General features: G+C 31.1%; 1 protein-coding gene across 1 annotated transcript; it reads left to right on the forward strand.

Annotated features, from left to right (window-relative positions):
* Positions 1 to 5445: 5445 nt before the first annotated feature.
* Positions 5446 to 9770, forward strand: LOC129287367 (auxin efflux carrier component 1-like). The gene is made up of 7 exons (XM_054923537.1): positions 5446 to 5579; positions 6761 to 7927; positions 8000 to 8249; positions 8357 to 8442; positions 8630 to 8787; positions 9236 to 9312; positions 9460 to 9770. Exons 2-7 carry the CDS (start codon positions 6802 to 6804, stop codon positions 9524 to 9526), a joined length of 1764 nt encoding a protein of 587 aa, XP_054779512.1. The 5' UTR covers positions 5446 to 5579; positions 6761 to 6801; the 3' UTR covers positions 9527 to 9770.
* Positions 9771 to 12754: the final 2984 nt, after the last annotated feature.

The following is a 12754-nucleotide window of genomic DNA, read 5'->3' on the forward strand; positions in this document are numbered from 1 at the left end:
CGACTATTACTACTGCTACTACTACTATTACTATTATGACTACTATCACCACTATTATCGCTACTGCTACCACTACCACTATTGCTACCATTACCACCACCATTATTACTATCACTACGACTACTACCACTACCACCACCACCACCACTACTGCTATTGCTACTACTACTGCTACCTACTACCACCACCACCACTAATACTGTTACTACTACTATTACTACCATGACTACCACCACCACCACTACCGCTACTGCTATCACTATTACTATTGCTACCACTACTATCACCACTGCCACTACCACTACCACCACCACTGCCACTACCATTACCGCTACCACTACTACTATTGCTACCACTCCCCCTCTGCTCCTATTGCTGCTACTGCTGTGATTGCTGCGATTGCTGCTACCACCACCACCACCACCATCATCACCGCTGCTGCTATGACTATTGCTACTACTGCTGTTACTACTATCGCTGCTACTGCTGTTGCTGCGACCACCACCACCATAGTCCACTAATTGATGCTCTCAATATAGACAGTGATTTAATATCGCTCATAGTAAACCCCAAAAGAATAAAAGAGATTTTTAGATAGAATTTTCCAGAGAATAATTTGATTAGAAAATTTTAAATTAGAAATTTAATACTGATAATGATTTAGTATCATTTATGATATTCCGATTGATATTTTAAAGGCTCTATGGTGATTTAGTATTACTCATAATATAGCCTAAAATATACCAAAAAATTTGTGATTTTTATCATTTTACAATAGTGTACAAAGAGGCTTTTCTTCATTTGACAATCGCGGTGATTTAGTATCACTCAAAATATGTCCCTCAATAATGTGTTAAATATTTACGGTAATTTACTATTACTTGTAAAAAATTTAAAAATTAAGGAAATTAATTATTTTTTTATTTATAGGTTAACTAGAAATGAGTCTCAAGAGAACTCAACACCATTTAGAACATTTGTGAAAAGAAAATAAATAGTGAACGAATGAATGAAGCAAATTAAACTACCATTGCCTCACAAGCAAATTAACAAGCGTGCACCGTACCACTTCAATTGTCAGAGGTATACAGATGAGCATATTATGAGCACACGCCAGCCAAAGCTAGTTTTGATTTCCTTTCTTCTCCTTTCATTGCAAATTAAATAATTAATTAATGCTCATTCAGCAAAACTTCTTTGATAATTATCCTCTAGCAAATAATATTAAGAAAATAAGGGAGTTTGGAATAAAAATTGGATAGTTATTTTTGACCATGATTTTAGAAAAATTAATAAATGCACTGATATGCTCACTCACCAAGCTGCTCAAGACAATTACGATCTTATTGTTTTTACTAATCCTCCTATAGAATGTAAAAATATCCTGAATTTTAATATGACCTGATTTTTATACCTTTTGCATGGTTCTTGCCATGGCCTTGTAATAATAATAATAATAATACTTAATTAAAGCCCATGACTAAGAAATCGTACTCATCGAAACTCATATTCATCCCATGAGAAATACTTAGGTAGATGAGGTGAACCACATCATTTATAGTCTGTCCAATTAAAATAATCCAAGTAATCTAAATAAAATCTTGTGTGATATTTTTTTAATTGATTTTATTTTTATAACAAAATGCACATTTGATTTCTTGTATTTTCTCTCTCTACTCTCATTAATATCAGAATCAATTTATATCTAATCCCATCTAAATGTTATATTTTTATTGAACAGACTACAAATGATGTGTTGCATTTGGTTTACTTAAGTATTTTTCTTATTCCATATGTGAAAAAAAAGGGCAGGACCAAGGGAAAAAACCAGAGACTTAGAATATTAATCCTAAATTTGTATGCCTCATTTATTTTGAAAACTATATGTATAACTTATTATGATATTGCCAACTAGGAGATTTCATGTTTTGCTTGCACTATGTGATTGTTAAATTGAGTTGTGTATTTTGAGCTATAAGTTGTACATGTATTAAACTATGAAATTTAGAAAGAGTCAAAATACTAGTCTAAGTAAGAAGGGGGCAAAATATGCAATTGATGATGAATGATGAGATAATTTATGCCATTAAGGCTCCCCCTTTTGTTTTTGTTATGAAGGGGTTTAGCATTGAAAATATGATTAATGAGCAATGTGTACGTCATAGTCTATTGCATAGATGTCTTTAGGTCTATTGAGTGTGAACTAGGTCAAGTTTAAAAATTAAGCACCCACATTGTGTTTTGGTTATAAAAGGAACGAGATTAAAAATGGGTATTCAATTTTTGATTGAAAAATAATTTGAATATGAAATCAATGCTATTAGCTAGAGTTTAGAAAAAGTTTTTTTATAAATATCCAGATCACCTCAATCCTTTGTTGGATAGAGAAATGGAACGTGTCAAAATTTTGCCCTTGTTGCAATCAAATGACAGAAGCTGAGAGTTTTACAAGTTTGAAAACTTGAGATTCCATTTATGAAATTTTGCAAACTTGATAATCCAATTGCATTAACTCTATGATTACCTTAATTTTGGAGTTAATTATGAATGAATAAAGAAGACCTTACACTCAAGACATGGGAAGACTGGAAGAAAATGGTAGACCTTTCTTAATTAAATTGCTACATACATAAGAGTTATTGTAATTCAAGCCTCCAACTATTTTTTTAAATAACGAAAACCCTCACCACTCAAACACTCTCGCATTAACTTTAATTGGGGGGGGGGGTGTGTAGGGATAAAAGAAGATTGACACTTTAATAATTAAATACTCTGCTTTAAATATCGGACACTTGTAACAACCTCATCGTATATTATGGACAAAGAAAGATTTCAAACTTTAAGTAACTAAATACTTGTGGTTTGGTTCTAAATATAAAACATTTCTAACAATCTCATCGAATCAAAGAAAAGTAATTAAGACTTTAAAATGATCTAAAAATAAAATAACTTTATATATTCATCCTTGTTTTTAAAAGCATGATTAATTAACAAAAAGATAAAATTTATATACTTAACCTTATATATTTAATATATACTTATATCTAATCAACTCATAACAAGTGAGTCTTAACATATTAATAAAATTGATAATAAGAATTTATTATAAAATAAATAATTTATAAGAAAATTCACATGTCTCTTGAATATATAAGGTTAAATATATAAGTTTTTCTCTTAATAAAAAAACAAGTCTTTACTCTCTAGATCTTATAAGCAAAGGTGTTCTTCTTTTGGAAAAAAAGCTAATCAATGCTCTACCTCTTTATACAAAACAAAATAACTCATATGTAGAACTTCCAATTTATTCTGCAACGTCATTAGTATATGGGATAGAAGTGAGTACATGTTTCAAATTCTATATGAATACACGGGGTTTATTATTCAAATTATTTAAAAGCTTACATATAATTAATTAAACTCAATATTGTATGTATGATAGAGAGAGAGAGAGAGAGAGAGGGAGAGAGAAGGATGGCGAGTAGGGGAGTCCTGCGACGATGATGCTTCACGATAGGAGAGACTGAATGGGAGAGCAACTTCATGATGAAGCTAAGCATTATATATGTGTTTGTGCAGCTTCTTCAGAGTCAAGAATTAATTTATCCCGATATTCTCTTTTATTGCCTTTTCAATTCGTACACACACATTATCATTCTTCTAATGCTTTCTTTGCTTCATATATATCTTCAAAACCTTCACTCATTAAAAGCTTCCCACCTTCCATTCTCAGTTTCTGCAACAGTTCTTAAAACTTCAGTACCATTTTGCAGTCTTGCAGACACACACACACACACACACAGATGATTCGAAATTTTAACATTGAGAGTGTTAATGCTAATTCAGGGTTCGACATTACAGCTTTATTGATTCATGTGACTCGCATCTTCCTTTAGCTTTTCATGTTGTTTTTCATTTTCTTTACACGAAAAGGAGGATCTCCGATCCTTTTGGTTAAAGCGACGAACCAAAAGTTCTTCACCAAACCCTAAACCTAAAACCTTTGGGTTTAAGAATAATAATCCTGGATGCTTCCAACGCATTAATTAATTTGCACTTAACTCACCCAAACATATTGTGAGTTGAATTGAAAGTTTCAAAATAATTAAGGATCTCACATTTGACCACGGTTGCAAGGAAACAAACAAGTATGTCAACTGTTATGCTTATCAGCCGTTTCATGATACTTCTAACACCAAGATTTTTCATGATCCGCCAATATTGGCGTGTAGAAATTTAAGTTTAGACAAGATCTGATTAAGTGGTTTCCTGTTTTTCCATGACCCTTTTTTTTTGTTAAAAAAAAAGTCTCAAGATATATAAATTACTAACAGAGACAAGAAATTGAATTTAAAAGGTATTTAAAGTATTTTCGAAACTTAAACTGTGTTAACATTGTAAAATATTTTAATGATCCCAACAAGAAAACAACAATCATCATTTCATTGAAATTACGGAACTAATAAAGTACGTACATATAAATTTATATAAGTAAGAACAGAAATTTTAAAAAGACAGGCTTTAATTAATAGTTGATATTTGGTCTTGTAATTACTCTAATTTATTTAATTTGTTTATTTTGAATTGATGTCTCATTTTTCTGTTAATATTGTTTACAGCTCCTAATACACTTGCCTTTGCCCTTGGCTTGCCTTGACAGAATAATTATTTGAATAAATATAAATTTTTACAAAAATAAATATCAATAAATATAATAGAATACTCTGATATACTGTACCTAACTCTTGGGATAACGCCGCTAGAGTTGTATGGATATTTATATGCTACTTGATATATATATATATATATATATCTAGAGTAGTGGTACAAATATAAGCAACAAACATACTGATATGAATTAATAATTAAACAAAATACACATCTATTGATTGATCAGATACATTAATCCTTGCAATCAATTGCGTATAAGACTCAAACTTATTTTCATCCCCAGCCTTTAAAGTTAAGAGCTGAATATTTTTGTAGGTAAAAGCGTATTAACACTTGTATTTTACTGAAAGAATATACCAACAAATACTTTTTATTGGCAAATTATAGACTGGTTCCATACTCCATGAAAATATGAGTTTGACGGTTTATTAAAAAATATTTTAAATGATAAATTTATTTTGATGTGGAGGCTCAAAATAATCGGTCTTCAAGTGTGAAGTAGGCAACGACGCGAGGTTATAGCCTACTATGAGCTATAAATTTACTAAAAATAAGAAGAATAAGGATTACCAATTCAGATATATCGAATCTATATATATAATAATCAAAGAGGACTGTAAAAAAAGGCTACAACTTGATCGTTGCCTACTTCTTTGTCATGCTCTAACTGATCTTCAAACGTGTGGCTCAAATTCAAGTATGCTTCAATGGAATTGAAAGTTTGAGAGCTGAAATTACTCACATCAAGTGCTTCTGAGCTGAAATTGCATCGTATAAACTGTGAGTTTATCGTCAAGTTGAAGAACATCTTTTTCAACTAAACCCAAAATTACACTCAAGTCTCGTGAAACCTACCAGTAATAAAGCAAATTCAGAGAACGCATTGGTGGTTAAGTTTCTAACCCACGGTCCGTAAGTAATTTTTTCTTTTAAATTTTCTCATTACACACATATATAGAATACATACATACATACATACATACATACACATACATACATACATATATATATATATATATATATTACAAACCTTTGTGAAAAATTGGTAAGTGATTGAAGGAGACAGTGAGGAATGGAGTATCTGAAATAACTTAGAGCAACCTTACCAAATTGGTATGTAATGGGCACATGATGTTAAAATACTATAATCCCCATCTTCATTCTTTATGACTCTCAAGTCACAACAATGGGTTTTTCCCCATTCTAGTTGGATTTTCATTTGTTCTCCTCCTTTTGACCTTTTCCACACTCTTAACAAATTATTAACTATAATTAATATTATAACTAACATTTTATATGCATCAACCAATCCAATGAGAAAAACATAGGAAATGTGGCAATAAGCATATGCTTTTTTTTTAATTACCATTCTCTCTAGTGCTAGTTCTTGTAGACATAAGGTAAATTAATAACATTTAAATTCTGAAAAAAATTTAAAAAGAGTTATAAATATTAGTTTGGATAATTACAAATAATAATCCTAATTACAATTTAAAAATTATATTTAAAACTTAAATGTTTTATTTATAATTGAAATGTCTGAATTCACAATTATTTAATTTGATATTTTCAATTCACTTTATAGAAAATTTTGTTAGAATTTAACTATCGTTGATTCAATTTTTTAGAACCTAATTGTCATTTTTTAAAACATGAATTAAATTACTAAAATCCGTAGAAGGTTGAGCCATCCAAATTTCCAAGTTTATCTATCAAATATTCCATTATCACCTCCAAATCAAACCACCATCTCAGAACAAGAAAGGGGGGAAAAAAAAGAATCCCCTGAGATTAAAAACGAAAAACAGAAAAGCAAACAAGCCTCTCGGTTCCATGCGCTGTGCGTTTTGGGGACTGCAAGTGCAAGCTTCCTCGCTACTTTGAAAGCTTCAATATATATTTTGCACTTGTCTTTCATTTCAGCGTATTACCCACTGCCCCACGCAACACAAGTCCTTCAACACATGCTTCTCTCATCGTCATCGTCATCACTTGCCGCCACTTGAACCTTCTTTTTCTTCCTCAACCTTCCTCTGTTATTCCCTTTCGTTCGTCGTTCTGTTTTTACTTCTGTGACTTATAATTGTAGGGAGGACTTGCCGGTCTGGTTTACTCAAGAAGCGAGCAAAAATGATCACATTATTAGACTTCTACAAAGTTATGACCGCTATGGTGCCGCTGTACGTGACCATGATTCTAGCATATGGCTCTGTCAAATGGTGGAAGGTCTTCTCCCCAGACCAGTGCGCTGGCATCAACAGATTCGTTTCTGTCTTCGCAGTTCCTCTGCTTTCTTTCCACTTCATCTCTTCAAACAATCCTTTTGCAATGAACTTTACGTTCATGGCTGCTGATGCCATTCAAAAGATCATCGTTCTTGTCGTTCTCGCTCTGTGGGCCAACTTCAGCAAAAGGGGTTCCTTGGATTGGGCAATCACTATGTTCTCAGTTGCCACCCTTCCAAACACTCTCGTCATGGGTATTCCTCTGCTTAAAGCCATGTACGGAGACTTTTCGTGGAGTTTAATGGTACAAGTTGTGGTCCTTCAGTGCCTTAGTTGGTACGGTTTGATACTGTTCTTGATGGAGTTCAGGGCGGCAAGAATACTCATCTCTCAGCAATATCCAGACACTGCTGGCTCAATCGTGTCCATTCATGTGGATTCTGATGTAGTGTCGTTGAATGGGAGGCAGCCATTGGAAACCGAAGCTGAAGTCATAGACGGGGAGCTTCATGTTACTGTGAGAAAATCCAGTGCTTCAAGATCAGACACTTTCCCCAGAAAGTCTCAGGGTTTTAATTCCACAACCCCACGTCCTTCGAATCTCACCAACGCTGAGATTTACTCTTTGCAATCATCTCGAAACCCAACTCCAAGAGGATCGAGTTTCAATTACACGGATTTCTATTCCGTGATGGGTGGTGGCAGGAATTCCAACTTCGGAGTTTCTGATGTCTATGGCTTTCCAGTCTCAAGAGGACCCACACCGAGACCATCCACTTACGAGGAAGACGGGAAGACTGCGAGGTTTCATCATGGTGGAACAGGGAATTACCCTGCACCCAACCTTGGAATGTTTTCTCCTACTGGCTCCAGAAACGTTGGAGGTAATAATGCTAAGAGACAAAATGTTAATGAAAGAGACAAGGACCTTCACATGTTTGTTTGGAGTTCAAATGCTTCCCCTGTTTCTGATGCTTTTGTTGGAGGTCATGATCAGAAGGAGCTCAGGTTGACCTTTTCTCCAGGAAAAGGTTGGTTCTTTTTCTCTTCCTTTATTTATTTCTTAATGACTTAATAATTTCTTTATTGTTTGATGATCTCAGTGGAGGGTCACGGAGACAACCAAGAGGAGCACCAAGCAAAGGACGATTTCAGCTTTGGAAACAGAGGAATGGCAGAGTGTGTCATGAATAGTGAGAACAGTGAGAATGTTGGAGAGAAAAAGCCAAGAACAATGCCACCGACATGTGTGATGACAAGGCTTATACTGACTATGGTTTCGAGAAAACTTACAAGAAACCCCAACACGTACTCTAGCCTAATCGGCATGGTTTGGGCCGTTGTTTCATTCAAGTAAACGCAGTTTCTACTAATTTAACTTGATTTGATTTGATTACGTTTCTTGTTGATGGGATTTTCAATTCTGATTGATTTTTCGTTGGCGGGGATGACTCATACAGGTGGAATATTGAAATGCCTGCGATTGTAGACAAGTCTATATCCATACTGTCAGATGCAGGACTCGGCATGGCCATGTTCAGTCTGGGTCAGTATATACATGAACATCCTCATTGCCTCACGAAATCTCTTTCAAAAATATGGCGACTCTGATTTTGATCATTATGTCCTTTCAAAAAACAAAAAGGGAGAGAGAGAGAGAGACTCTGACAGAGAGAGAGAGAGAGATATTAATGAATGACGATAGTAATTGATTGAGAATGAAAATGAAACAGGATTGTTCATGGCATTACAACCGAGGATAATAGCATGTGGGAATAAAAGAGCAGTTTTGGCGATGGCGGTGAGATTCCTTGTAGGTCCAGCTGTCATGGCAGTTGCCTCCATTCTCGTTGGCATCAGAGGCCTTCTCTTACGCGTTTGCATTGTTCAGGTCTCTCTTTCTTCATCCTCTCAATCAATGCTCGCCGCTAAGTTACATCTAGTGATCACTTTTTACTTCTTGATTAATTAATTAATGCTAGACGCTCTGCTTTAAAGTATTTTATCTTATCCTTCCTTCATGCCCCGTTCTGTTTGTTCCTTGTTTCATAAATTCCTTATCTTTGACAACATACTTAATCACTTGTTTTGGACCATGCTAAGCACAAAATCTATGTCTGATTGGATTCGAATTACATATTTACAACACCGCCAGTGCAATATATAAAATATACTGTTTGACTATGGTTTTGATTAATGATTCTTAACACTTAAACTAATGTCTTATTGATTTAAAGATGACTAAAATTTTCAGTATCGGCATAATAATGCAAGCACATTTCATTACTGTAAAAATAAGTTATAATTTCAAATTTTAATTAATTTGTGGGGGAAAACAGGCAGCTCTACCACAAGGAATTGTGCCCTTCGTCTTCGCCAAGGAATACAACGTCCATCCTGATATTCTCAGCACAGCGTGAGTCTTTGGGCATTTTTTTTAAAAAAATTAATTTAATTAATTTTGCCAATTATAATTATAATTATTATTTTGCTTGAACCGTTGAGTTTGTATTGGAATGCTGCTAACCAGTGAGCTTGGGATTTTTTTTTTTAATTGATGCAGAGTGATTTTTGGGATGTTGGTGGCATTGCCAATAACGTTGGTTTACTACATCTTGCTGGGCATATGATCATTATTACGTGATGGATTCAAACATTAATTTAGAGATTGTATTTTGTGATGCTTATGATTTGACTGGAAATTCAGGCATAGCAGTAGTAGAATTTTTCAGGCACAGTGAAGACCATTCAAATAGGAAAAAGCAAATCGGATTGGTAGCTTGCTAGAAGAGAGATAATCCCATTTGCTTCTTTTATTTTATTTTTCTCGTTTATTCTCTTCTTTCTCTTTTTTTTTTTTTGGGGAATATTGAGTTGTCGTTGCTTGTTAGTGGCAATGTAAAATCTGATGCTAGTAGCTGGTCTTATCTAAAGAATCTGGGCCTGTTTGTTTTCTGTTTTTAAAAGTTGTTTTTTGTTTTTTAAAATAAAAAATTTTAAAAATTTATTTAAATAGGTATTTTTCATTTAATTATTTTTAAAACTTTTTTCATTTTTTATTTTTTTCAAAAAATAAAACCAACTTTAAGTTGTTTTGGTTTTACTTTTCTTGTTTTTAAAATACACTATATTTAATTATTAAAAATTATAATTATTTCGATCAATTTCTATTATTAATCATCATCATTAATAAACTGTAAATGTCATTATCAATTCATTTTTTAATTATAAAATCTTTTTTAAATTAACATAACCAAACAAATTTTTATTTTATTTTTTAAAAATTATGTTACAAAAAAGTTTTTAAAAATAAAAAAATGAGAATAGAAACTAAACAGATCCTCTATCTCCTTCCATTGCAAACTACCATTATTCAGTAATTAATTTTTTAAAAAAAACGTATGGTTTATGGGTTGAAAATTTGACCTTTTCCTCTTATCATTTTTAATTAAGTTTTAACCTAATTTTCCTTTCATATACTAAAAATCAAACTGATCAAGGTACTAGATTAATAAATCAAAAATTAATAGTTAAATTACAGTCAAATCATAATTAGAATGAACAAAGCATTTCAATTAATTTAATGATTTATTAGTTCAATCGGTCGAGTTAACATGTTTTTCAATACTAAATAACCTTGTAGATTCGAATGTTTTTAAGTATAATGGTTGAGTCACACATGGCTTGAATTTATTACCTTGATTATTTGAATGGAAGGGGAACTTGCAAGTCAAATAAAACATTCAATTTTGTATTGATACCTCTTCAGTAGGCATGCCACCGAGTCAACTCCTCCCCATTATTAGTTTAATTATTCTGATTAAATTGATACAATTCCATTTTAATATTTTATTAAAATAGTATTTTAAAATCAATAAATTGTTAAAATTTAATCTTAATTGTTCAAAAAATTTGTAAAAAAAAAGGAAAGGAAAAAACATTATATGGACTAGTACGGCACTTGGGTCTTAGGTGCTACGTTTCTTAGGGTTGAATTTCTTGGCTATGCTTAATGCAGCAACATAAATAACTACCACATTGCTTGGATAACAGTGCTCATATTTTTCAAGGAAAATGACAAAGTACTCTAAAATCTAATTATAAAAAGAAATTTTTAAAGTTAAATTTATCTTAAATTCTCAAAATTATTATTACTTTCTAAATTCAGTATTACTTATAAATATAGTTGTCAAACTCTTGAATTGACTCAACGAGTTTAATGTTTTTACGTTTTTAATTTACAAAATCGTATTAACTTATTTATAAATTCGAACTAAATACAAACTCGGTCAAAAGCACGAGTTTACTTTGAAATTTATCGTTTTTATATTTTTAACCTATAAAATCATGTCAACTAATTCATAAACTTGAATTAAATATAAGCTTAGTTAAATTTGTTAAACTTTTCAATTTTTTTTTGAATTGAGCCAATTAAGTATATTAGAAGAATTCAGTTCATAAAAGTTATAGAACCTAATTCAAAGAAAAAAATTAAAATACAAAAAATAATATTAATAAAAAAGAAAACAAAAATACCAAAAATAAGTTTTCTTATTTTAAAATGTTTATGTCTTGTATATGATAATTTATCAATGTAGATGAATTTAATTTCAATAATTTATATTTTTAATATATTTAAATTAAGTTACAGCCATATTTTAATGGCTATTTGTTAATAAAGGTAAACTTTTACGAGTTTACAATCTGAGTTTACAATACGAGTTTATATTTCTATCATGAATTTAATTAAACTCATGAGTTTAACAACCTTGCTTATATGAAATTTTTAACAAATTTACACTCCCTAAGTTAGTTGATAATAATTAAAATTACATATTATTTTCATATTTATTCTTATTTATTAATGTGTGTTAATTAAAAAACCTTATTAATTACACTCCTATTGGAATGTATCTATCAGCAAAAAAAATTTATTAACTAGTACATATTAAAATATTCAAAATGCCTTTTTTTCTCTAAGGTATAATACTCAAGAAAATTGTCTTATAACACAAATTGAATGGGGGGAGTAGTGTATTTTATAATTATTATTGATGCGCATGAATTCTTAAAAAAGTTGTAATTTGGTCTTCTCAATATTACGAGAATATTTTGGATTTATAACTTTCAGGAGCATAGATAATAACTGAGGAAGCTAAAGTTTTGTAAACATAGATTGAGTTTTGCAAACTGGTTTAGTGAAACACACACTTGGCCTGTTAGTGTTCCCAAGAAAATACTCATGTTTTGCTTTGGAGCCCGCCCTATTCCGTCACATTAGCCACAAATAATTTCCAAATTTATTAGGAATATAAACCTTGTAGAGGTAAAAAAATTATAAAATTTTCATTTTCTTAAATTTATTTTTGATTTCAATTATCAATTTGGTCCCTCAAATTTAATTTTTATCGATGTGGTTTTTTATATTTTTTAAAATTATCATGTGAGTTTTTAAATTTTAAAATATAAATTGACTCTCAAAATAATCTAATGTATAAAATATATTAATGACTTAGCATGTATATGTAATTAAATAAAAATAAATCAACTCTCAAATTAGTTTAATTTTTATCAATATAATCCTCCACACTGTGTTTTATTCTCTTGTTTTTTAAAAATTTTAAAGTTTTTTTTCTTAACTAATTAATTACACTTTTTTCATTAAAATATGCATTGCTATGACCATCAATATTATGTTATTCATATTAATAAAATTTAATTTTTTATTTTTTAACAATGAGAATTAAATTAATAATTGAAGTAAATTTAAGAAACTAAATTAATCAAAATTGAACTTAAATTGATAATTGAAATAAATTTAAATTACTAAAAGTTGCAGTATCCCAACATCATACCAT

Source organism: Prosopis cineraria, unplaced genomic scaffold (genome assembly GCF_029017545.1).
Source record: "Prosopis cineraria cultivar Desert tree isolate PC_DT_omini unplaced genomic scaffold, ASM2901754v1 PC1, whole genome shotgun sequence".
In the NCBI taxonomy this organism is placed as follows: Eukaryota; Viridiplantae; Streptophyta; class Magnoliopsida; order Fabales; family Fabaceae; genus Prosopis; species Prosopis cineraria.

Coding starts and splice junctions, on each gene's coding strand:
- LOC129287367 (XM_054923537.1), top strand. CDS start 6,802: ATGATCACATTATTAGACTTCTACAAAGTTATGACCGCTATGGTGCCG. Junction 8,250..8,356: donor TGGGCCGTTGTTTCATTCAA/GTAAACGCAGTT, acceptor TGACTCATACAG/GTGGAATATTGAAATGCCTG. Junction 9,313..9,459: donor CCTGATATTCTCAGCACAGC/GTGAGTCTTTGG, acceptor TAATTGATGCAG/AGTGATTTTTGGGATGTTGG.